This window comes from Abramis brama, assembly GCF_963993115.1.
Source record: "Abramis brama genome assembly, chromosome: 3".
In the NCBI taxonomy this organism is placed as follows: Eukaryota; Metazoa; Chordata; class Actinopteri; order Cypriniformes; family Leuciscidae; genus Abramis; species Abramis brama.
In genome coordinates this window covers 17,619,615-17,647,555 of record NC_139965.1, presented here as the reverse complement: position 1 = coordinate 17,647,555, position 27,941 = coordinate 17,619,615, and the positions used below count along the sequence as shown (strand labels likewise).

The window sequence follows — 27,941 nt, the reverse complement described above, 5'->3', positions numbered from 1 at the left end:
TTTGTAGGCTAATTTAAATAAATAAACATTTTATAATAAATATTTATTTTATTAACTGCATACATGTCTTGTGAATTGTAATAAATAAGTAGGCTAAATAAATATTTCACTTGACAAAAGTGCAGCACCTATGAAGCACTTACATGTCTATGTAGGCAGCTAAAGGTATTGACACCGCCAGTAGCAGTGTTTTTCTCCAGCAACCGGATCCAAATCCTTTTTGTGTGTGAGTGTGTGTCCTCCAGCCCGGGTTTTCCCTCACACCTTTATCCAACGTAACGTTAGCCTACTATGCGTTTGAGTGCATGAGTGTGTGAGAGAGATCGAGCCTTGTTTACAGCGTCAATTCAACGGAGAGAGACTACATGATCTACTCCACATCCTTCACATCTCTTAAATGAAAACAGATCCGATCCTTCAAAAATCATATGTGCCCTCCATACTCCGCTTCTTGAAGAGAAAAATCAAGCTTTGAAATCTCAGACTGAAGATGGTGGGAGGCTGAGAGAGACCATTTTAAAGCCTGGACGAATATTATTATTTGGCATCTTTCTGAGTTTCTTCACCGATTTTAGGCCTTTAAAATCGCTGGATGAGAAGTACAGGGCATATTGCAGCTGATGAAGATCACACACACTTACACACACTCGTCCAGACTGTTTTAGCCAGCGGACCTGAGCGGGTTTCACTCAACTACAGCGAAAACCAGCCTGCGAGGAGACCTGCAACGTGTTTTCCCCATTTTTCCCACGCCATGGAACAGGGAATTGCGGATTATCAAGCCGTTACGTGTTTTTCTTGGTTATTTTCACATAAATCGACAAGGAGAAGCAGTAAAAAATAATATCAAAAACGTTTAAGGAGCCCGACAATCAGTGCGGTTGAATCCGCCTCATGGTGTGGGCATAACGGGCTGAGTCTGCTGGAGAATCTCGCTGGGGTGTCTGGAGGGTCATTTATCCCAGCAAAACACCATGAAGATGGAAGAAATTGGTTTTCTTTGATTATTTCCAGCTCATGTGTATCTATATTTTTGTTTTCACCCCCTCCATAAGGAGGCACTAAGCTGGATAAACCAACTTTGATCATATTTTTGTACTGAGAAGACTTCAAGAGTCAAGCATCATCTACATTGAAGGGTTGAGCTGCCTCCCCCTATTTTGTAATATATATTTTTTAAAACAAGTGTTTGCCTTGTTTTTGTACAGGAATGAAGTCTAGCAGACAGAGGCGATATTGGACCATGTTTTGTGGTCTGGTGCTGGCCCTCTCCACACTCTGTCATGGAGAAAGTAAGTTATAGTGAATGCATATGGATTAGAGCAACATATAGCCTAATTGTTGCTGGTCTAAGAAAACCTTTACTTTGCTTTGTGATTTCACATGTGTAATGAATGATGTTTTAAGCTTTCATTTGTGATGTATGGCAAGAAGACCTGTTACTTTTCACTTAAATGCACGTGTTCCCTGCTTTCCTTGATTTACATGTTTCATATTAGAAAAGACATGGGAACACGCTTCTATTATGCATCACAGAAGTGTCACAGAGTGTTTTGATTATGCAAAGTCAAAAAAGACAACAAAGTCAACTTTGGTCATGCTACCACTGCCCTTTAAAATGGTCGTTTCATAGGTATTTTACTTCTATATCTATCAGATAATTCTGGAATATAGTGTCTAATTGTGTTTTACAAGTGCCATCATGTGCACCTGTAGATATAGATCTATACTTTAGCAGAAGTATGAAAGTCAGACTTGAGTTATCATGACCAAGTTAAACAGCATGGGAGATTTTGTTGACAGTATCTGTTTAAAGTGATTATAAACCAACAGGTTCTTTAATAGACTAGACGTTAAACGCATTAGTGTTATTTCCATGCTAACAAAAATATGTTCTAAGAACGTTTGGCTAATGTTACCGTAAAGTTATAAAAACATTATTTCTGAATATTCAACATTCAGTTTTTTAAATGTTTTAAAAATGTTACGTGAACGTTAGAGAAAACATGAGGGGAAGGCTTTCTATATTTCTCATTTTGAAAATGTTATGGGAACCTTACTTTTGAATGTTTTCTGAATCATCTAGGCTGTAGTAGGCTATCGTTTAAAAAACAGTAGACTAACGTCCAACTAAAATGTTTCAGGAAAATGTTCCATGAATGAATAACGTTTTTGTGCTGCTGTTTTGATAACGTTAAAGACCAGATAACTTTAAACGATTATTAACGTTACTGGAAGAATGTTTGTTTATATCTTCGCGAGAAACTTGCCAGAATGTTAGGGAAGTTCTGAGAGCGTTCACTGTTAGCTTGGTTATCCCTAAGCCAGTCCTTGAAACAATAATAATGTTTATTTCATATAAGATACTCAGTGCATTTTTTAAGTACTTAAGTTCTGGTTTTTAATCCTTTAGTAATGTTTTGACCTTCTTGCTTTCTCTTTGCAAGCGTTTGATCTTCCTAAATAGTTTTAATTTGTTTTATGTACAACTTGAGTAGTCTCACAACTGTTTAATGTAGAGTTTGATAAATCACATACATGTCACTAACTATTAGGCTGTCTGTTAAGGGCTGGCAAAATTGGCCACAGATTATCATTTGTTTTCTTTGGTTAATGTAACTAACAGATAATATTGATATAAGCGTGGTTGGTTACAGTTTGTGCGATTGCTGTCAGGAAAGGGCTGGTCTCTGTTAGGTTAGTAGACGCTGTGATGTGGTTGCCAGTAAATGAAAGTGATTTTAGAAGAGAAAAAACCATGACATGCTCTGTAGGGGCGTGTTTGTTTACTTGTTACTGTATGTCTCATGTTGTTCATGCTGTGTTGGGTTTGGAGAATTAACTATTGCATGCAAACATGCTGGAAGAAATGAGTCATTTTTATTATTAGATTAATAATAAAATGGGCTATGCAAATTTGCTTCTGTTTTTCCAAGCAAAACTGTCTTGAGTTCATCAATTATACTAAAATTGTCCCCATACGTATGTGAAAAACATGCAAGATATTTTTGTCTCTTTAAAATCAATAATCCTGTAAGTTCTTACAAAAAAAAGAGCAATTTTTGCTTCCCCTTAATGTTTGACCACCACAAAATTTCCATGTTTCCAAGTAAACTGCAAATAAAGACCCCCTGATTCATCCGATTCATCGAGAGAGAGGGAGGAAAAAAATCAGTTTTTAAAATAGAACATGCAAAAACACCCGCTCTAGCAAAACAGACCCGGTTTTGTTGATTGGAAGAGTGAGGAGTTTGTGAAGTCTGTGTAATTGGGTTTTACTGTTAACCCCAGCGGTTGCAGGGCAGCGAGGTAGTGAGGCAGAGGAGGTTCTTAGTGGAAATCCTAAGTATAACCTGTCTCTCTTGGCACAGGACGGTTAGAGATTCCCAGTGGGGCATATATGTGGTTCCGGTTAACTGGTTGATTTATCTCGAGATCAAACGATTTGTTTATTAGTTGATCTGCATTTTTGGTTGGGTTAATGCAGTTTTTGCTTCTTTCTTTAAATAGGCCTACACAGAGTGATTCTCGTACATCCGCTTGTCAGTTTAAAATTCCTTTAGTTATTTTTTTGAATCAATATTTTAATAGCAATATCTGTAATTTCATCAAACAGGATGGAATGTTTTAGAGTTCCAAAAAAGCATCACATAACTCATCAAATGAATTGCTGATACTAATGTTTGTGCTGTTGTTTTAGTTCTAAAAATGATGTAATTTCTTAGAGGTTGATGTCATAAAAGAATTTGCTTTTGTTAGTGATTTTAGAAAAGACTAAAAAGTGATATTAAGGAAAACCTACGAATTGATTCCAAGTTTAAAACGATATCCCCAATATGCTTAGTTTAGAGAAAAATAAATATAAAGAAACACCTTTAATTTTTATTTAAAGCCATTTTGTTGTGGATATTTAAAATTCACACCATGTTCATTTATTTGTTTTTGTGATTTAAATGAATAGTTCACTTAAAATGAAAATTCTGTCATCATTTACCCACCCTCAAGTTGTTTCTTTCTTCTGCTAAACACAAAATAAGATATTTTGAAGAATGTCGGTAACCAAACAGTTGATGGACCACATTGACTTTCATAGTATTTTTTGGAAGTCTTTGGAAGTCAATGGGGTCCATCAACTGTCAGTTTACAGACATTCTCAAAATATCTTCCTTTGTGTTCAGCAGAAGAAAAAAATTCATACAGGTTTGAAACAACTTGAGGGTGTGTAAGAGATGACAGAATTTTCATTTTTAGGTGAGCGGTTCCTTTAACTAATATGATTGCTATTTTTAAAAGTTAAATCTTTTTTTACCCCAGTTTATTAAGACATATTTGATGGGACAAATGTAAACATGATACAAATGTAAACAATTGCAGAAATATATTTGTAATGTATGTAAGATACAAACATTTGATGTCAGCATTGAAATGATGAGCAGAGAAAGTACCGTCTGAACTTCTGTTAGCAAAAATATGAGGCCTTCTTGATTTTTGGTTTCGTATCCCATTTCCATATGAACGCATTCTGTTGCGATCTGTTTTGTTGTAGAATTTGAAGTGTTAGGATTTACTAGCTTGGGTTAAAAGCTTTTTCCCCCCCTGCTTCATTTCTAAACAGTGACATCAGTTTATGACCTAATTTCCAAATGCCTCCACTCTGCTACCTTTGAGAGTTCGCTATGGTGGGCTGGAATTGGGTTATCAAATGTAAACATGAGATTTGGAGAGCCATCAAAGCAATAAAGATAGCACTGTTTACTCAGCAGTGTGAAAATGTTAGAGTCCGCAGACAGACTGGGTGCTGTCTGTCTTCCAGCGTGGTGAAAGATGCTTGTTTTTGCCAAAGCTTAATTCTGTTTTCTAGCATAATGAATATAATACAGCAATGCACACTTGTTAGATTCAGAATTTAAGGATGACTATAAAAGAAAGGACATTCAAGAGGAAGGAATGGGCCTTATCTCTCTGAGATTATCTAAGATTTAAGGGTTATAAACTCTAGGTAATGTTATCTTTTAAAGTTTCATTTAAGCTCTGTAATTCAAGAGCTCTATAATTATCTTATTGCATTTTCCAGGGTTCATTTTTTTTTTAGCTCGGCCTAAATGTTTTAGCATCTTTCTTTGTGTTTTGCCTGTGGGCAAATCACGCCGTGGAAAATAAACAGCATATAGGGTGGTAGTGAAAGCAGAGATGTCCGTCTCAGGATACCTGTCATAAAAACACAAAAATCTATCTTATAAAGGCTCCCTCATGGCTCATGGCAGTGTGTCAGTAGCAGAAGAAAAACTGCAGTTGGTTGAAACTTCTCACACGTCTCTGGCTTGACAGTCAGTAAATAAGTGTTAGTTTTTTTGGCCTAAATCATTCGACTTGTGTTTATTTAGCGCTTGGTAAATGCTTTTGTGTACCTTGGTACCTACATTTTGTCGTCATTTACTCACTCTCAAACCTATATGCAATATTATTCTTCAGTGAAAAAAAGATATTTTAAGGAACATTCAGGTGCAAACAACTTTGGAACCCAAGATATCTTCAAAATGTATTCTTTTGCATTTCACTGAAGAATGAAAGTCACACAGGTTTGGAATGACACATGTAAGTAAATTGACAGTTGCGATGCACCAACTCACCTTGAATATTTGAATGAATAGATTGATTTCCATGAATCAATCTATTCATTCAGATATTCAAGGTCAGTTTTTAGCATCATTAAAATCTCTCGAAAGCATTGCTACCTGTGACTGTTGAATATTACTGTTGAATTGCATTGATTATCTTCTGAATATTTCTGTTTTCCTCCTTCCAGTCTGTGGTCCAGGCATTGACATTGGCAATGACATCAGTAATTTCAAGCGTCTGGAGAACTGTACAGTGGTTGAGGGATACCTGCAGATCCTCCTCATCGGAGGCAAAAACAATAACAACCAGGAGATCTTCCGCACCCTCAGTTTCCCCAAACTGACCATGATTACGGATTACCTTCTCCTCTTCCGTGTATCCGGGCTGGACAGCCTCAGCACCCTCTTTCCTAATCTCGCTGTGATCCGGGGCCGTAACTTGTTCTACAACTACGCCCTGGTCATATTTGAGCTGACCAGCCTGAAGGACATCGGCCTCTACAACCTGCGGAACATCACACGGGGTGCGATACGAATTGAGAAGAATCCCGAGCTCTGCTACTTAGATTCTGTGGACTGGTCTCTCATTATGAATGCCGAATTGAACATTGATGGAAATAAACAGTCCAAGGAGTGTGGAGATGTTTGCCCGGGAATCATGGAGGACAACCCTCAGTGTATCAAGACCAACTTCAACGGCAATGACAATTACAGATGCTGGACCTCCAACCATTGCCAGAAAGGTGAGTTAATGGTTACTTCTTTGTCTTTGTTTTGCAGGCCATTTTTGCCATTGTTGAGATATCTGATCCACTTTTTCAGACAGCAAAGTCAATATCTGATGTGCTGACATTGGATGGTATAGTGATGATATGTAGTAGTTTGCGAAATGAGGAAAAAGTCAGCAAATACTAGTGAATTCGGAAATGGGTCCTGACAATATTGCATTTTTTATGATGTTATACATGTTGTCCCAACTGTAATTTGGATAAGATTTTTAAACATCAGATTTTTTTGCTGTTCAGACTGCGAAAAACTAAACTGAATTAAAGGGGACATATCATGCCAAATGCACTTTTTTAGCCCTTAAATGCATTTTGTTGTATATTTGGAGTGTTTAGAAGTACAGAAAATATGAAATTATTCTCTTCAGGTGCTTCGTTGATATCTTTATATTCTGTTTTGGTCATATTTTTCAACCTGTTCCGATTTTTCTGTTATCTATGACGTTTTTTGAACTATTACGTCACAGTATTTGCAGCGGAACTGCCAAAAAAGGACATTGACTTCCGGCCCAACACTTCGAGCAATCCGCCATTTTTATTTCTCGCTGCAATTTTGTAGTCCAAGCTAAAGGATGCAGAAGTTACGAGAGGGTAAGTTAAAATGTTCGGTTGTTGGATGTAGTAACCCACACGCTTCATTACACCGTTTAATGTAGATGAACTGCTGCGCTTGTTACAGGGCGCATGTTTAACTGAAAGAACGAGTAGAGAGAGAGACCGGGTCGCGCGCGCGCGCTCACTCTCTCTCTCTTCAGAGCCAGGCGAAAGTGTAAACAAGACATCACCGTCTCCAAACTAGACGCTGTCTTGCTCTCTCTCCCTCGCACATATTAATCAAAATAAATCGACACGGTGGTAAAACCAAAGTTTCATGTGTAAATACAGTACACACCATTGCGATACATCCATATGAAGACGTTGTTCTACAGGTTTGTCGTCTTCATTTTCATCTCGCTCCTGCTCCGACTCTGCCTCGAACATGTAAGGCTGGCTGGACAAGTCTTCCGTTGTTGACATTTTGTTAATAACGTGTGAATAAAAAGTTTCTGTGCCGCTAGATAATCGTATCTCTGCTATCAAACTACAAAAATGGCCGAACGGGGTGGAGTTGAACCGAGTGTGGGCGGGGTATGAAGTGTCTCAATTGTATTTAAAGAGACCGCACCAAAACGAGTTGCTCTCAGACGCACATCAGAAAAGGGGTAGAAAAGGGGCCTGTGGAGCTATAATAATGAGGAATTCAGACCCAAGCATTGCAGTTCCGCTTTATATAGACTACAAATGTATGATTTATATGTAAAAAGGAACAATTTAAAAGCATGATATGTCTCCTTTAAGTCATGTATACGGCAAAAAATCAGAAAACTCGCTGCTTAACTACCATAGCAAAATTTAGCGTTGAAGAAATTAACTAGCTCGTCACGACTGTTTCCTGAAACCGTATTGTCGCAAATTGGCGTTCAACCACGTTGATTAATGATGTCACGCAGGTGGTGGAGTAATAACTACTTTTAATGAATCTGTTTGAGATCGAATTAATGCTAGATGTTTTGCTATAAATTACGGACATGGCATCTGAGGACTATTTCTCATACTTCTCAGTTATTTTGCTTTATTTCCAGATTCAATCATAGGCTCGTTCTTACGTAGTAGAGCACGTTCGCAAATGTGCACTCTTCAAAACGACGCTTTAAATCTCTTGACAAACTAAAAGACGTAAATGATGTGTATGTATTCTAAATAAAAGATACAGATTGTACTGAATGTCAGCTTGCTTATTTTGCTCAAGATAAGTATTTGAGTCTACATGTCATGCAAACTAGAAACTATGCTTCTAACCACAGATCGAGAGCTGTCGTTCCAACCACACAACTTTGCGTTGCTGTTTGCGAATGTTCGTTGGAGCTATGGTTTCGGGAAACACGACTCGTTGAACTATGCTGATAACGACGGAACTTGCGATCATAGTTGGCTAACAATGCTTTCGGGAAACACACCCTGGTTTGCTTTCGGGAAACACCAATGTTGAACTATGTTGGTAACAACAGAACTTGTAGTTGGCTAACGATGCTTTTGGGAAAAACACCTCTTAAAGAGAAATTAAAATGTACAGTTTGTGCTAATGGACTCTATAGTACCTCTTGTGGTAATGCTGAGAAATTGCTGCAATAATCGGTTGTTATCAGTTAAGAAGAGCGGGGTCATCCAGCATTCGTTCTTTACCTATAGTAGGCTTCATATCTTGGCTGGTTTATGTATTACAGTGAAGAGAAGAAGAAGAAAGTGCAAATTTGCTACAGGGCATATTCTAGTATTTTTGGTTCTTCTTTGACTTAGGCTACTTTCACAATGAAAAATGAAGTCTGGTCATTGCAGGGGGTTTCATATGTGCTAGACTTTTAAGATAATGGCCTAGTCTACAGGAAAGTTTGTGCCCGGAAGCATCCTTGAAATATCGAATTCCTGACAGTGGTAGTGAACTGAATAAAAACAAGCAAATTCGTTAAAGAAATATAACTTTTTTTTGTTTTTCATCAAGATGAGAAAAACAAGGTGAAAGAAAGATCCAGAAAGCCACTATAAACTTGAAATAGGCTACATGCAGATCGCATGCATGGAGAGGTCTGGTTGTAGTCTTCCACTATTGTGGTTTTTTTGGACAGAGGGATGCTGCAGTGGCAGACAAAGCGCCTCTCTCTGAAGGCAAAATACTTTAGCAGTTCCTCCCACTTTCCATATAATTACCTTGTTTTCCTTTAACACAGATGTTTCTTCAAGGGCTGGTAGTGGTTTCCAGTCAGTCTGCCTTGCCTTTTTTCTTCCCAGCTCTTTAATTACCCAGTCAGGACTTGTTGTTCACCAGCCTTGTACTTTGCATTTCAGCTACATTTAGAGTAGACAGAGCTTACTGCAAATGTCTACACACAGGAAAGAGCCCACATCAGATAGACTACTTAACAGTTCAAGTTGACTTGAGTTGCAAAATATTCAGCAGATCTGGAACAGTTATCATCTTGTTGCTGCGCAGAACTCTTTTCGCTACGATGCTGGGGTGTTATATGCGGTGGCTAAGGGATATTTCACCCAAAAATTAAAATTCTGTCATCATTTACTCAACCTCAAGTTGTTCCAAACCTCTATACATTTCTTTGTTCTGCTGAACACAAAGGAAGATATTTTGAAGATTGTTTGTAACCAAACAGTTGTGGGGCACCATTGACCTCCATCGTATGGAAAAATAAATACTATGGAAGTCAATGGTGCCCCAACAACCGTTTGGTTGCAAACATAAAACAAATACAGACTCTCAAGCACCATTATGACTTTTGTTGTATTTTCCAAATCTTTTGAAGCCATACACAATAGTTTTGTGTGAGGAATAGTCATAAATGTAAGTATTAATGGAAGATCTTGACATTAGCCCTTTCTCTCCATGGTGAGAGTAGCAGCGATGTCTGATTCCTCAAAGAATCGTTTGTTTCAGTCATATCTTTTTAATAAATCTCTTGGTCTGGTTTAAAATCTAAATGATTTGTACAAGAATCACTTCATTTTGTTGACTCAATGATTTGTTTTGTTTGAATATCAAATAAAATTTTAGTCTTTTTCCTCACACAAATGACTTCAAATGACTTGGAATATAGTGTGTCGTATGGGCTCTTATGCTACTTTTGTGTGCTTTTTGAATGTGAAGAATTCAGATTTACGTTGCAATTTTTACCTACCGTATATTTTTCTTCAGAAAAAGTTTGACTCATCAGAAAGAGATCCTGTAAAAGACAGCAATGCGAGGTGATTACATAACAGAAACTAGCAAACCCAAACATGACCTTTTCAATACCTTGTTAGCTACAGTTTGATCATAACACTAACCTTGAAGCTGTAAATGTCACACGTATTGGATATTTATCGCAGTAACAGATGCGTCAGTGCAATATGATTCCTTATGGGGGTGTTTTCTTTTGCAGCACAAAATCTGCATCAGGCAATAGGTCATAAAAAATTTAGCAAAAGTTTCGATGTTAGATTGAAATCTAAATTATACTTTGTTTGGATCACACTACGTGTTGTTTTTTAGCCATTTTCTGTGTTTGCGAAGAGCTTTGCTGTTGTCTGTTGGCATCTTTGTTTATTTTACAGGTTAGAAGCATCTTATAAGTTGTTTGTGGAAAATAAATTGTCCAGACCAGAACGGCAGCTCTGGAACGTGTCTTTTGAAGATGCAAGTAAGGAATTTTGGCCGTCTGGTTCGCCGTGATGTTCTTTGGGATGGCAGTAGAAGTGAGTTGAATGTCTGCCATGAGATTTGATGAAGTAGTGAGATTTTGGAGTGGTTTTTCACAAGTGACAGGTGAATGCTTTCTTTCATCTCTCTGCTGACCACCGTTGGGTGGAGACCAAGCGAAAATGTCACTGAAATGTCAAGCGCTTTAGCCGAATAGATTACAATGTCTTATGACTCAGAACTGGAGATTTCTTCTTTGCTCTGAATACCACAAGGTATTAGGCAGTTTTTAATTTGTTGTGTAGTTGGTTCTCCCATTTTCTTTTTCATGCAAACACTAAGTCAAAAGGTGTGCGCTAATAGATTCCGATCCATAAAACGCTGACGGGAAAGAGCACCAATAAGCAAAAACAAGTTTGTTTATTAAATTGGTCCAAAATGTTATGTGGCCTTTGTTAGTCATGTCTGAAGTAGTCACTGCCACAAAGCTAGGGTGGTTGCTAGGGCGTTGCTATGCAGTTGCAAAAGTAATCTCGGATGTTCAGTTGAAGGAGTTCATTTTCCAGCAAAGCTGTTTTCATCAATGCAGTATATAACTTAGTTATTGTTCAAGTACAAATATAAGCAATTATTTACAGTAAATTTGCTATTTTAAGAAGTGTATATATAACAATATATATTTAAAATGTAGCAAAAAATACATACATAAAATGTGTATATAAATGATGTAAAACGTAATGTAGAGTCGTTTTGAGGTGGAATATATAAAATATGTATTTAGACATCATATTTGATACTATAAATTATGTAAAAATTAGAGTGTATAAAAACAGTGTTAGGGTTTTGTAGTAACTTTTGCAGTAGGGTTTTTGGGTTTTGTGGTTTTTTAGTCATCTCTAACACCAAGTATTAGCAGCAGCAGTAATGTGACGCTTGCCTTGGCAAACACCACTAAAAAAAAAAACGTGCACGTTTGTCAATGCTTTCTGAAAAATGGCCAGTGTAAAGAACCGAAGGCGAAAACGTTTGTTTTGATTTCAAATGTAGACATTTAACTACTACCACTGTGGCTGACTAAGTTACGAGCACAGTCTCTGTTATCTAGCCGAAGAACGAGCCGCGGCGCCCCGCGGGAGGGAAAGCACTCATCACTTAATGAGCTGCCTCTGAGTGATCTCATCCGCTCTGCACCACGGCCGGAAACATTCAGCCCCCGACAAACGCTTGGGGGACTCTCTCAAAACGGCCGACCGGAGAATGGGGGCCTTGTTTTAATTACCGTCCGTTTATCTTGCCCACATGTAAAGGCTGGGTTTCTGCCTGGCCAGGCAGCACAATAGTGTGACTTCCTCTTTGTGTTCTGCCTCTCCCACATACTTCATTAACCTCGGCGGACAGTATAACTCTTTCACCGGAGCATTGTGTCTTCGCTAGAACGGCTCAATGCCGGAGTCACTGTCAAAGACACAGTCTGCCCTTGATGGTGTCATGCAGAATAGTCTTGGCTGTCATCAAGGTTACATGTTTGTCAAACTTTGTTGTGTGGCTAACAACAGTTTGTTTTAGACAAGAACTGAATGTGATGGTTGAGTTCAGTGGAATAGCTGCATGCTAGTGTAATTTATGGATGTCTGGAATGGATAATCTTTTCTTGCCCCAAAAATAAAAACGTATAAAATGTTTTAAATAAATATTTATTTAAAAATTATTTAGATAGATAGATAGATTGATAGATTGATTGATTGATTGATTGATTGGTATAAACAACATTAGGGCTGGGTTAAATATATCGATTTCTCGATTTTAATCTATTCTTATTTTGAAGAACCAATATGTGACCCTGGACCACAAAACCAGTCTTTTTTTTTTAAATTGAGATGTACATCATCTGAAAGCTGAATAAATAAGTTTTCATTGATGTGTGGTTTGTTAGGATAGGACAATATTTGGCCGAGATACAACTATTTGAAAATCTAGAATCTGAGGGTGCAAAAAAATCAAAATATTGAGAAAATCACCTTTAAAGTTGTCAATTTCTGTTGGCGATTGTGCTGCATTCACTCACAAAAATACATTTTTGATATATTTATGGTAGGAAACTTACAAGATATCTTTGTAGAACATGATCTTTACTTAATATCCTAATAATTTTTGGCACAAAAGAAAAATCGATAATTTTGACCCATACAATGTATTGTTGGCAATTGCCACAAATATACCCGTGTGACTTATGACTGGTTTTGTGGTCCAGGGTCACATATCGATTCCTAAATCCCAAGAATCGATCTTTCAGTCTATGCTGTTTTTAATTTGATGAATGAAACAAGCTTTGTAGCGTGCCTTCAAAATAAATTGCAATAATCTTTGTGCTTTATTACTGTTGTTGACGTGAAACAATTGTTTTTTTTTTAACGAAATTCAAACAATAAATATTGTTTTGGTTTTCTTTAATGTGGTGCGACTGAATAGATGAAATTTCTTGCATATTCATTGTATTTTTACTTCAATACTTAGGTTCTTCAATATTTAATGTATTTTTGAATAAATACATCATGTTTTTATGATAGCCACCATATAAATGTTTATATATATATATATATATATATATATATATAAAAACGGTAGAAACATTGTCCTTATGTATTACAAATGCATTAGTATTATTATAAAAACTTCCTTATGTGTAATTTAAATGTAGCCTACAAATCAGTTATTTTAACCTTTAATATTATAGTGTTGTTATAGTTTCCTGTACTGTACCTGGTAGGCCCTAATTAATCTGTCTAATTTAATCTAATCAGAATCGAATCACAAGCTTGTGAATCGCATCGTGCAATTTGTTTCGATGCCCAGCTCTAATACACATTGTGAGAATGTTTTCATGGCAATGAAATAAATACTCCCAAGCCTATCATTTCAAATGACAAAAATTCTCATTACCATAATGCGAAAAGGAAAAATAATAAAGTGCGATTGTACACCATTATAGTACTTGTTGTAATGTATTGTCCAATATTGTTCATTATTATATAAAGAACGTTTTTTTTTATCATAGAGATTTTGGGCAGAATCATGTCTAACATGATGTTAAAGGGATAGTTCACCCAAAAATGAAAATTCTGCGATTACAACAACTTGAGGGTGAGTGAATGATGACAAAATGTTAATTTTTGGGTGAACTATCCCTTTAAGATGCAAACATAACTTGCATATAATGGCCTTTGTTTTTTTAATGCTATTTTATTTTCTTATTTTAAATTTATTTGATTAATTGTATATTATTATTATTATTATTATTATTATTATTATTATTATTGTTATTTTTATTATTATTATTTTCCTTTTGATTTTGGGGTGAAATATGACCTAGACCCACCAGTGTAGCATTATACAGGCTTGCACATTGAGTCCCATTTGTCATTTAAGTGCTCACTTCATATAGGCCAACTCTTCTTGCAGCGTCTGCTCAGGCATGCCGAAACATCCGTTATCAGATTGTCTGTGTGTGGCGTCGGTGGAGCAAACGGGAAGAGAGGAATCTGTCCCTTTAAGTGGGCATATAATTAGGCAGGAATTCCAGCTGGCTTAGTCACCGCTGTATGGGGAGGATAAAGGGGAAAACCATCGCTCTCAGCCGTTGCAGGGACCACTGGCTCGCTCTATCATTCTGCAAGAATGTGTGTGAAAATCGTGGGGGCAGGGGTGGGGTTGCTGTGGTGATAGCAGGGGTTGCTTTGCAAGGGCAGTCTGGGGTTGTGTGATTTTGGCACCGCTTGTTTAACCAGTAGGATTCCAGGCTTTTGCCCAAACACGTTAGGAATGATCAAAGTTTGGGCATAGGTGATGGCTTCAAGGAAGGCTTATCTTTTCCTATTGTTTGTCGCCAGCCTTTTGTTTAGGAAAGCGGCTGGAAATGCTTAATAAAAGGCCATTGCACAACTTTTGCGCTTTTAAAGACAACATGAATCACACTTGCCGAAATGGTGTTACCTCATCCCACACCGTTTGTGCTATACAGACATGAAAGATGAATCATGCTGCTTATTGAAGAGATCCATGTCTAGAGACCAAAATATATCTTAGAGACTTGGATGTGGACTTTTTGTCTTTGGCCAGTAAGAAGCAACCAAACAGCGAGTTTTGGCATCTGAATTAAATCTGATTACATAAAACAAATATGTAAATGTTCACTACCATTCAAAAGTTGGGGATTTGTATGATTTTGAAAGAAGTCTGTTATTCTCACTAATGCGGCATTTATTTGATCAAAACAGTAATGTTGTGAAATATTATTGCAATTTAAAATAACTATTTTCTATTTTAATATATTTTAAAATGTAATTTTTTTATTCCTGTGATTGTAAAGCTGAATAGGCCTATGTCACGAAAAAATTGAAGACCGGAAGTACGTCTTTTAGTAGGGATACGGCTCTTCCGGTTAGCTTTTTACAATGGCGGAATCCGATAGATACCGCTGGACCAAATCTCTCCGCAACCTGCCTGAAGTCACATATGACGATGTGGTTCGGATGGTAAATGAAAACTCTCAAGTGGAAAAGCGTGAAAGCTGAGTTATGGCTCTCTACGTCCTGACGCAGAGCAACCCGGTGCACTACAACAGCAGCGGCGGGCCGTTCGCCAGTAAGGTAAACGTTTCTATGGTAACAGCGAGTTGGACCAATCAGCAGATGTTGCTGCTACGCTTAGGATTGTGGGTAGTGTAGTTTTTTTCATAAAATTGCGGATAAAACATGTTTTTCTTAAAACAAGGTTGATTTCATACGAACTTATAGCTTCTACAGAAGCAAAAACCTTCGTTTCACAACCTCATAGCTCGTGGTCAGTCTACCTCGGATGGTTTAGACATTATGGCTGATAATCTAAATCCTTATGGAGAAATACTGTTGACCGGAAGTTCTGAATCCCTATTCCGCGTTCCGGAAGCAGGAAGTGTGACATAGGCCTATTGTCAGCTTTAACTTCAGTGTCACATGATCCTTCAGAAATCATGCTAATATGCTGATTTGCTGCTCATGAAACATTTCATATTATTATCAACATTGAAAACAGCTTTGCTGCTTAATACATAAAACTTTTTTTTTTTTAATCAGGATTCTTTGATAAATGGAAAGAACAGCATTTATTTTAAATAGAGTAATAGAATGGAATAGAATATTTTGACATCAGAAATATCTACTGTCACTTTTGATCAATTTAATGCATCTTTTCTAAACAAAACTTAATTTCTTTTTTTTAAAAAACTGAAAATCTTATCTTACACCAGATTTTTGAACAGTAGTAATGAAGAAAAAAACTTTTTCCTGTTGAGTTTGTCCTTAGAGGCTGCAAAGAAAATACCTTCTGTGTTGTCTTTAAGGTTAAGTTTAGAGTTAAAAGGCTTATTGCTTATGAAAAGATGCAACCTTCTGACATTTCTAGTGGCATTTGAATTGGTCTGAATTGAATGACCCTCTTTGTTAATAAAATTGCTGTGTGGATTAGATTAGCACATCCTCCCCGCTATCTCTGCAGTTTGTTTTCAGACACTTTTTTTTGATGGTAGGACCAATCCAGTGAGACTCCTCCACCACATGAACAAGTGCAGGAAGTGGAGTAAGCGGAGATCATTTGGATCCGTCTGTTTCTTCCTCTTGTGCGACTGAAGCATATGAAGGGGAAATTGGGCCTCGCGTGCCATGCGTGGAGAGAGTTTCCTGCAGATTTACAGGGAGGCTGTGATTCATCCCACACACTCAGTGTCTCATTCACAGAAACGCTAGCGTGATGTCGCTTCCTGTTTCATACGCTCGGTTGTAGATTACCCGCAGTCAGAGTGTGATGCCAGCAACGATGTCTTTTTTTTGTTTTTTGTCACCGTCACATTTTGTGTCCTTTTTTCTTCTTCTTAGTTAATAAGACTAAAGATTCGTTTTTAGATTTTCCCAAAAATGACCTTGAAAGCCACCGGATTATTAGTTGAATCCTCCTTTCCTTGGGTGAATTTAGATGGAATGATGTTGCTGCTGATGTTGGCGCATGTCAAAATATTTGTGTTGTCAACTTGGTTCAACGTAGGGCTTATTCGTGTCTTTAAGGGCTTCATCTTCGCTTGAGACGCTGATGTGTTTCCCTTCCCGTCCTGGAGCAGACAGTTAGACTTAATCCAGGGCCTCATTACGGTTGTCAGCGCTGTCCCTAATGGCCACAGGTAGCTGGGAGCGCCCTGTCGAGCTGTCTTCCTGTCTGTCTCTTCTGGAACACCCGGCATTACTTGTCCGTTAGCTATAACGAATGATTTACAGCGTGTCCCTCATTAAAGTTCGCCGGATATTTCTGTGGCGTAATTGTTTGTAAGCCACTGCAAGAAACCAAGCCTGAATCTGAAAAACTTGTTTTTGACCGTCTCTAATGGAGATTCATTAGACCATCTTAAAATACAGCAATAATGAGTTGACAAACAGTTATTTTTCCACAGCTTTGGGGTTTTCCTAAGCATAACAAGTTTGAGTGTTTTTAAAAGACGGGGATGGGAATCATAAGGATTTGGGTTCTTAATTTAATGACTTGCTTTTCAGTAAGTGAATCTGATTTATTCATAAGTGTTTTTAATTCACTAAAGGCCCGATATACTCTGCAAAGTTCTTTTTCGTACTTTGCTTAGGGGTCAAAAGAAGTTTGAAATTTGTGACCAGCGATATACTGTTGGCAGCATTTATATGAATATGTAAATATATAATGTGGGCTTTCCTTTCAACAACAAAATACACAACAAAAATGACTGTGGTGAAAAACTGAATCTGATTATAGCGATGTCTGTATGTTTGCACAAGCTCACAAGTCACGTCACATTTATTTATATAACACTTTATACAATAGCCTAGATTGTTTAAAAGCAAGCAGCTTTATTCATATTCAAGTGTATGTTTTTACCCATGGATGTCTGACCTTGATGGACTGAACATCAAGAAGAAATTAAATGAACTGAAAAAGATTTCCATGACAAAGAAGGCGGATCCTCAGAGCCACACCTACCTATTACGTAATCGCCATGGACCAATGGTAGTTTGAAGGTGTTTACCAGCCGGAACGAACTTTTCTGGAAACTTTGGTTTGGCAAGCTGTTTTGAACTCATGAAACGAACACAAATTGAATTTTGTCTTTGCCTGATTTTGTTCAAAATTACACCAGTTCGTTCTTCGTATAGACTAGTATATACTGTACATGTATATACGTCTTAAGAATCGTCTCATAATAAGGCACATGCTTGTTTAGTTTTTCAATGTATTTATTAGTTGTTCACTAACATAGATTCTCATAAGGAGTCATTTGTGGGGAATCGGCCGCTGCATGCATTTGATTCACTAAAAAGTACTGGCTCATAAGAGTTAATTCTGGTTTTATTTTTTTATTATTTATTTACTAACGAAGCTTCTCATAAGGAGTCAAGCTACACTGGTCGTGTATTGATGATTCATAAGGAACCGGCTCATAAGAATCATTTGTTTACAATTTTTACTATGGCAGTCATGCACTTTTTATTTTGTTATTTGTGTGTCTTTATGCCCTAACAAACCTCCTCATAAGGAATCATTTGTTTGGCAGCTGAACTAGTTTGGTCGTGCTGTAGGCAATGTTTTTGATTCACTAAAGAACCACCCCATTAGTCATTTGATTTGAGTTTTTACAATGCCTATTGAGCTGTTTTAATTTGTTTTATTTACTAAGCTTCTTATAAGGAGTTGTTTGATTGGGAATTGGATTACACTGGTCTGTTTTTGATTCACTAAAAAAGAAGTGTCTCATAAGACCAAAGACAAGTCAATTAGAATGTTGTTCTGTACTAAATCATTTTGGGATTTGAAACTTTTACCCCAAGTATGAGCAATGCTAATAATGATAAACCACTAAAAAACTATTCTTCCACCAAATTAATCATAGGTGATATTGTAGATTTGGAGCATTATTATAGCATTCACGTTTTTCAACATTTTAATATATTATGATGTCTCAAAGGTGGCTCATCCAGACATTATCATTTATGCATTTTAAGTGACAAAAATCATTGCTATTCCATCGTTGTTTCCTTACTGCTTGACCAGGATCTCTGTTATGCCTACAGAAGCGCAGCCTGGCAATTAAGGCATTGTTATTCAGAAACTTCCTCTGGAAGTAGGTGAGAGGGTGTAGGAGCTGTTCTCAGCCAGGTAAGTGGCCTAATGTCTGAGCCGAGATAGTCCACAGGTGAAAGCGAACACTCGTGACACTAAGACGGATGTGTGAGCAGATATGGCTGCTGTCTTGCTTCAGCAATGTCAGAGATTAAAAGAGGATAAGTATGAAGTGTTTTACCATCAGATAATATGGACTTAGTACGGGTTATACATAGCCTAGTGGAACACACGGTGTACCTTAATACCAATTAAAAACTGTTCCTTTAAAAAAGCGCAGATTACTTGTGAAGCTATGCACTTGGGAGCAGTTTGTGGTCCGGTGAACCACTGTATCATGGGCTTGCATGCGTGTGGGTAAACCGTGCCAGTTTGGAGCCAGTAGCACATATAGGGTGGAGGTCCCCGTCTCAAATTTGTGATTTTGTCTGGAGAAAGACGAACATAAAAAGTGATGAAAGCCAAAATATAAAATGTCACAGACTTATATTTACAGAGTAATCCACTAATTTGTAGACGGGGGTCAAAATGACATTTTTCACCTGAGATTTGGAGCCAAATTAGAGGGGTGTAAAAATAACTTTAGAAAGATGGCATCATCATTATTTTGTTTTTACTCAGAGATTGGTAGGTTTATTACTTAAGCAATCTTTGTTTCATTATAAGTTGACTTTTAATATTTTGGTTTTCATTTATGTTTGGCTTTGGACAGAAAAAAATAGTTTTGGGGAAGTTTCTGAAATTTGGTTCATTTGACACAGGGATTTTTTGCAGAGGCCTAAATATACCTCAACACGGGTTCATTTGAATGCCACTTAGGTCTGGGTCATATCTATATATAATATAGAGATGTGATATGCATGTTAGGTTGAGTTTCTGTTTATGTTCGCTGATCAATGTTTTTATGTAAATAAAAGCCTAAATTCAATCTGTTCATCATATAAAGCGATCGTGTGTCTTCAGAAAATTGACTAAACCGCTCAATTCATATGGATTGGTTTTACAATCTCTTCATGAATTTTTTGAAGCGTCAAATTGGTAGCTGTCAATAGAGGGGCAGAAAGCTCTCAGATTTCATCAAAAATATGTTAATTTTTGTTCAGAAGATGAACGAAAGTCTTAGGGGTTTGGAACGGACATGAGGGTGAGTACATGATGACCGAATTTTCGTTTTTGGGTGAACTATGCCTTTAAATCACAAAACAAAGAATACCCAAAAAATGAAATGGAAAACACACAATTTAGGGAAAATTTTAATGGATTTTGTGGGGCCCTAAATTAAAAAGTAAGCTACTCTGTGGATTTTATATGTGAACAAACAAGTTTCCACGTTTACATTCATTCTAAAGGACTAACAAATATGTGGAGAGCATTTCCTTGCCCATTAATGGTAAGGGAATATTGTGGTAAATATCAATATCGTATGATATGGAAAAAAATATCGTGACAATATTGTTGACCGCATCGCCCATCCCTAAAAAGTAAGTGGAGATGTGTAAGAACGTATCTTTTGTACCCGTGGAGATGAGCAGCACCCTCACTGACCCCCCGCTCAGTGTTGGTGTATATCCAGCTTAGAGTGTGTTTACACGTGTCTGTTTAATAGCTCACCACCTCTCCGCTCACCCCTGCTAATGTGCTCGCTCGACTGAGCTGTGGACACAGTTGATGGAAAGTTACCGAGTTCACTGTTGTGCGTTATAGTTGCCCTTTCACCTCTTCAACCCGTTTTAAATATTGGTCTTTTAACCTCTTGTCCTCAGGGCATCAGTTAAACCAATGAAGACAGGAAGGTTTAATGTGTTTTATAATGTAATGCTCTTCTTGAAGTCAACATGAAATCAACATTGAATGCAATTCCTGCTGTTACTGCAGTCAATTCATCAGTACATGTCCTATTTCTGAAATTACTTTTATAATGTAACAAAAGATTTCCATTTCAAATAAATGCTGTTCTTTTGAACTTTCGTTTCATCAAAGTATCCTAAAAAAATGTGTCATGGTTTCCACAAAAATATGAAGCACCACAACTGTTTTCAATATGGATGATAATAGGAAATGTTTTTTGAGCAAAAAATCAGCATATTAGACTCATTTCTGAAGGATCATGTGACACTGAAGACTGGAGTAATGTTGCTGAAAATTCAGCTTTGCATCACAGGAATAAATTACATTTTAAATTGTAATAATATTTCACAATATTACTTTTTTTTTCTTTCTTTTTTTTTACTGTATTTTGATTAAATAATTGCAGCCTTGGTGAGCATAAAATACTTTTCAAAGACATAAAAAACAATTGTACAGACCTCAAACTTTTAAACAGTCGTGTACATTTTGGACTAGATGAATAGAATAGAATAGAGTGCTTGAATTTATTTTCATCTCTACGAGATGTCATCATGGCACTGGTCATTCTACAGGGACAAATCAGCTTCCCTCAAGAGCACAATCAAGTCTCGCTTCTTGCAGGGATCGAACCTGCAACGTTGCGTTCAGACTGTTATCTTCAGCATTTACTAGCTCACGGTAAAATCAGTGCTTTGCTTTTGCCTTTTGTTGTGATATATTAATCCATATAGGCCACAGTCTACACTGTACATTGTTGTTCAGTGTCGTATGGAACAAACACGGGCCAAGTGCAGCTGTAGCTGAGTATATACGGCCCATGTGACCCTCTGTGCTCTCTCTTCCTCTACCTTCTTCCTCTCCAGCTCTCACAGCTGTTTCTGAGCAGGTGATGCAGGTGCTAAAGTTCCCAGACCGCTCTCTGGAATGGAGAATTGCTGTTCGCTCTGACATGGGAAGATATCGCGGAGGCTCGGCATAGCACCGCATACTGTGTGCAGCAATAAATCAGGACTTGCCATTGTTCCTGCTGCTGTCCATTGTCTTGACCTTGCGAGAGACTAGATTTGTTTGCGCAAGGCGTTTTGCATTTACATTTGCTTATTGAACACCGCAACCAACGTCTGATTATTCATGTCTGGCCAAACAATCTAATGTCTGTTGTTTATTGCTTGGCACCTGGTGTTCTTTTATAGACATTTGAGATGGCTAGGTGCTTGGATTGGTACGTTAGGAAAACGGGGACATTGTGGCCTTTTTTTTTTTTTTTTTGTACACTTAAAGTCAACATGAAATTATAATTGACCATATTTGCTTTATTACATCTTCCTTTTATTGTTGCATTGATTTAATCAAAATGTAATTACTTATTCTGCCTCTAAACTGACTTTCATTTCAGTAGACATCACCAAACCTCTTATTTTTCAGCCCATTACCTTTTTTCCTTGGTTAATATCCTGTTCAATATCGCTTGGGAAAAACATCAGATATGTAGGTCAAATGTTTGCGAACGCACATCATGTTGACTTTAAAGTGTCTCAAGTGGTAGATTGTAAGTGTGAGGGTTAAATCTGTTCTGGAACTGGAAGTCTCTTCTTTCAGATGGTGAAGAAGTGGTATGCGAAACAGCCAGGACGGCATGATTAGCACTTGGCCGTTGAGTGACGAAACCGAACACAATGTTTTACTGGACTGCTCGCCGCAAAAGTAAACAAACTCGGGAACTTTAGGGGGGTTGTAACGCCCACACCAGACAGATGACCGGTGAAATTCGCATGTAGATGTCCTCTTCCAGTAAACACATTTGAGCTTACAGCTGTGTCTGGGGAGGAAAAAAAAGTATTGCAGTGATTGCAAGTATTGTTGTGAGTAATGCAAGCATCTCAGAGCAGAGAGATGGAGGATCAGAGGATGGTTCATCTTGTTTCTTTCGTTGTCACGAATTTGCATGAAAATAAAACTCGAGCTATTAAATATGGTAAAATTCTTTCCAATAGCTGAAGCACTGGGGAAAGAGGAGAAACTGTGTTATGCTCAGGAACTGATTCTGCTGTTTTGTGAACACATTCCTGGGAATCGCCAGAGATTCTGGTGTGGTATCAGTGGGTTTTAAGTACATCCAAGTAATTTCACAACAGAATGTCTGAAACTTTATTACACATCAGACCCCTGCTCTGACTTTGTCTATGTTCAAAGATTGCTTGTTTTATAAGCAGCTGATTACGTTAAGCAGCGTTCACACCTGGAATGCGCGTCGTAGACATTAATTTCTTGAATCTGAATTTTTATTTGAATTGAGGTAGCAATCAGGATGCAAAATTGCAACTTGAATTGCAAATTCAAAATTACATTTTAACTAGAAAACTCAATTTGACAAGACAAGCTTGACTTGAAGTTAGAAGGGTTTATAGGTTTTATAGGCAATTTATGGACAATTTTATGGACAATTATGTAGACAGAGAGACTGAATGTTGGCTGGGTGGATGGACGGATGAACGAATGGATGGATGGATGGATGGATGGATAGATGGATACAGTGACTACCAATGGGAATTGAGTGGGAATTCTTACCAGCAACCAGAAGGACGTACCTTGGTGACTTCTAGCTATTTAATTGCGATTTAGATTGTGTCAGCGCTGCTTTAATGCTTTTTCTATGCGACCGTCTGATTTGTAGTTACAGTATAATGGCCTCTTTGCTTTTCATTTCCCTTTAATCAAAGCAATTACAGTAATTTCCAGTTCTCTACTGATTTTATCATCCACTATTTGTGTAATATGCGACAGACGCAGGTCTTTGATAAAATTTATTTTTAGTGAAAATTAAGAATTCTCTTTGGCTCTTCACATTACACTGTCAGACTTCATCTAAAAGTCAATCGATTTAGTTTATTGTGAAAAATTAACTCACTCATTGTATGACTCACACGCCTTCTCCTTGGTTACCTATATCCACTTGTTCCTGCTTTCATAACTGTCTTTGCTCTCACATATTTGAGTGAAATGGTTTAGGGAGTGCTGGTGCCCTCACATCTATAATTTACAGTGAATGTAAGAGGTCAGCGTGATCTCAGGACTTCAGGAATGCAGCATGTATAGTTGATGTCTTTTTTGTTTTCCCATATCCTCCCTTTTGAGATGATGTGCATCATTGCATCTTAAATCCAAAAATATAATGGCAGTATGATAAATAATATATGGTACTAACTTGTTTTTATGAGAACATTGTGACGTTTGACGTTAACATGTTTGACTTTAACATGTTGCTAAGCGATGGTGGCATGGCTCAAATAAGCATTCAAATAAAATTATTGAAGAATTATTGAATTATTACGTTTTTCATATATTCTTTTACTTTACACAATTTATTTTAATATTGTATTTACACAAACTTTTATGTTTTTACTTGTACATTGATTAAAAAAGAAAATCAAATGTGTTTTTAATGGTAGTATTATTTTATACAGAAATCAATTATTTATAATTCAGATGAGAATAAAGTTAGTGTTAATTAAAATTTGAAGGAAAACAAATATATTAATCTGAAATATAGCAAATTAATTTTAAATTCATTCAGGTACAATTACCAAACATATCTCAAGGTCTTTGTCTTTTTATTAATTTAATTAATAAACTAATTATATAAAACTATTGTTAATGCACTACTAATAAACTGGTTCTATGGTTCCTTTACTTTATTAATAAAACTTATTTAAAAAATACAAGGCTAAAGACATTTATTTTCCTTTGGTGGTACAGCCTGAGACATGCACTATAAAAAAAATTGCCTTCTACATTTTTATTTTGCTTTTCCCTCCATTGTACCGAAGTCGTACCGAACCGTGATGTCTGAACCGAGGTATGAACCGAACCGTGACTTCTGTGTACCGTTCCACCCCTAATATATATATATATATATATATATATATGTATATATGTATGTGTATGTATGTATGTATGTATATTTTAAAAGTAAAAACGTAAAAGTTTGTGTATGTGTGTGTGTATATATATATATATATATATATATATATATATATATATATATATATATATATATATATATATATATATATAAAAAAATATATATAAAAATTCTTTTTTTTTTTTTTTTACAGCAGAAAATAGAAAAGAAAAAAAGTGTAATCAACATTGAGTCACTGTATCACAGTAGGTAGTTTCAGATGGAGAAGAAAAGTTTCATATACAGCTTTTCCATTTACATACTGACTCATGAAAAAAACAAACTTACACTAAGGAACAGCAATGACCTCAATCAGAGGTTTTGGATCAAGTTTATTATGAATAATATTCCCGTACGTCATATCTCAAAACAGATTATTGAACCACAGCCAAAATTCTGTGTAAACTACATTTGTGGTGTATTTAGTTTGAGTTATGACAGTACAAATGTCTTTGTTTTGTGTTTTCTGAGCGCAGTGTTCCCCCCACTAGGGACCTCAGTTGAGGAATTTATAGAATTTGCTTGTGTTTGAGTAACCGGATCCATCAAGTGAACAACAGATAATGATGTTTATTCAGTGAACCCAAGTTTTATGTCCTTAAATAAAACATTAAAAAAAAAAACGTTGCAGATTCTTGTAAGAACATAGTTATTAGTAAGTTTGTGATTTATTTTATTTTATTTTATTTTATTTTATTTTTATAGTCATATATTGTGGCTCAGTTTTAACTGGCAAGAGTTTGTACTTGATGACCTTGCAACATACCTACAAACTAGTCACTTATTGACAAAATTCACCATTTTTAATCAAATTATGTCATTTATGTGATTCGTGAGGCCGTAGACGTTTCTCAAGCTGTTGCGATCTTCTCCCCAATAAAACATCTTTGGTGCAGCGCCAAGATTAGGGCATAGTCGTCTTTCCCATGGTCAACTTTTCGCGGTACTATACTACAAAAATTCTGAGGTAAGTTTGCTGCCAATGATGTAATGCTTGTAAACTAACTTAACATTAGGTAACTAGTTACAGTAACGTCAACTTGCCAAATCAGGTTTAGTCGGTTAGTAAGTCAAGAAAGTTTGTCGTGAGAAATTTTTCCTAACATTACATCATACAAGTAAGAGTAATACATAATTCGAAACTGTAACTGCTTTTATTTGTGTAAACTCACAATAACAAGAAAACGCTGTGCCTTTGTAAAATAAAGAAAACAAACAGGATGCACTTTCTGCCGTCTCGGTTTCCGTGTGAACTGAAGCGCGTCTCGAAACTCGCGTCTCGAATACTTGCCTCAAAGAGTTCAGATGCAAAAGCCTCTAAGTGCCATGATCTGAAATTTTCTTCATGCATACATACATACATACATACACACATACAGTAGAAAGCTTGAAATGTTTAAACAAACCAATTAAAATACTCTCTGCTTATGTAATTCGTATGAAAGGTGCATTTCTCTCTATAGACGCGTTCACTTTAGTGCGGAGATGGCGAGTCAGCATCATCAACTTCCATCATTTCAGCCGGCACTGACAGAAAACACTAGTTTATTAATAAATAATTAAAATGTCACCTTGCTGTTTTTTCCTGACACATTCACAATCATTACTTTTGCTTTGCGGCAAGCTTTATGCGGAATAGGCTATATATTACGTCTATTAAACGCATTGTCTAGTATTCTCCTCATATATTTAAGTAATTAGTCATTTAATGGCTTAAATGAACGACTACTAGTCGACTAGAAAAATCTTTAGTTGGGGGCAGCCCTGTTGTTTACATTGTTTTTTTGTTTTGTTTTTATGGCTAAATGAGCCTGTTAGACTTACACTATAATCCCAGAAACTCATACCGTGCCTCGTGTTTTCCCCTCAGTGGATGCTATATGTAACTCCCACAGGAAGCACCCGACCACTGTACCCTGCTCTGGGCTGCTTTCCCGTTAGAATAATGCCCATAAAAAAGCGGCATGTTCTCTCAGCTTTTTTAAGAGCCTCGTATTTCTTTCCTGTCCAGACATCTTGCACATTTTGACCACTTTTGTTGTGCTACTCTAAACTGAAGAGCATCTACTCTTGGATCCAACGATGTATGTTTGTTCCAAATATTGTGCCTTCCTCTCATTTTGAAGGTAGTTAAGATGAACCCTTCTTGCCTCATATCCTGCACTGATGGTTTCTTCCTGTTCTCCTCCTGGATAATACCTTGCACAGCCCTTTAAGTGGGATTTATAGCTCTTGCCCATTCTGTAATTACCATCATGAAGCTCTCATACTCTTTATTAAAACCCCTGTCTCAGGCTCGGGAAGCCTCAGGGAAACACTTAGGTTTAAGTGAAGATCCCTTTGAAGTACTTCAGGAGAACTGGGCTTATTTTCTGCTTCCTACTTACACCTGTGACTTATTGCTAACATCTGGGTTCGTACTGTCCTCAGGCTTTGATACCATCAACACATCAAAGGTGCATTGGGTTTTATTTGTGCTCGACTAAAATAGGTTTTTCAATGGCCAATGCTGAGCAGAGAGGCCCATATGAAATACATTAATATGTAATAAAACATAAAATTGCTTGAATTTAATGAAGGCTTTTTTTTTTCTTAATCAATTTTTTTTTTAAACATGTTGCTGTGGGTTGCGTCTTCGGACTTGACTGACTGCCATTTTGGCAATGCAAGCGTCAAGCTTTCTAACCTTAAATACACTTTTTTCCCCTTTGTATTGCAATTATCCTGCTTATTGTAGTTTATATCGGTAGTCCGATATTCACATATATCAGAGAGAGAGAGACTGTATCTTATTACTAGAATATGTGTGTGTGGGCCTATAAATACAATTACTGTAGTAGTAGAAGTTATATTGAAATCACTCCATAGTGATATATGCCCCTTTTTTACATTTGAGCCCCTGAGAAACTCTCTGCACATCCTGTATATATTGGATTGATTTTAATAAATTTAATGTACTTGAAGTGTGCATCAAACACTAAGAAAATACAAGTATCGGATTGGGACTCTGTATTGGCAGATACTCAATATTCAATGACTTATCAGGGGCACACAAAAAACCTGATTGGGACATCCTTAATTTTTACTTTTAAAAGTAAAAATAAATTTTAATTTGAAAATATTGCCTGTATTCAGCATTTCAGAATTTATTTTAATATAAGCACTGATTTCTAATTCAAAGAATATTTGTCAATATTGCGTGATGCCTAATCATTTGCTTTCTGTTAAATTTTTGTTTGTGTTTTAATAATTTTTGTCATTTATCAGCTGTTAGACAAAAAAATTAAATAAAATAAAACAAATACCAGCTTATCAGATTCTATTGCAGTGGGTTT

The 27,941-nt window shown here is 36.7% G+C and overlaps 1 protein-coding gene across 1 annotated transcript in view; it reads left to right on the top strand.

Annotated features, from left to right (window-relative positions):
• The first annotated feature begins 268 nt into the window (after positions 1-268).
• The window catches only part of igf1rb (insulin-like growth factor 1b receptor), an 83,830-nt gene continuing 56,157 nt past the window's right edge, over positions 269-27,941 (top strand). The window contains exons 1-2 of the mRNA XM_084107424.1: positions 269-1,292; positions 5,807-6,361. Of these exons, the coding sequence (XP_083963550.1) occupies positions 1,211-1,292; positions 5,807-6,361 (637 nt within the window). The 5' untranslated portion in view covers positions 269-1,210. The remainder of the gene's footprint in view (positions 1,293-5,806; positions 6,362-27,941) is intronic.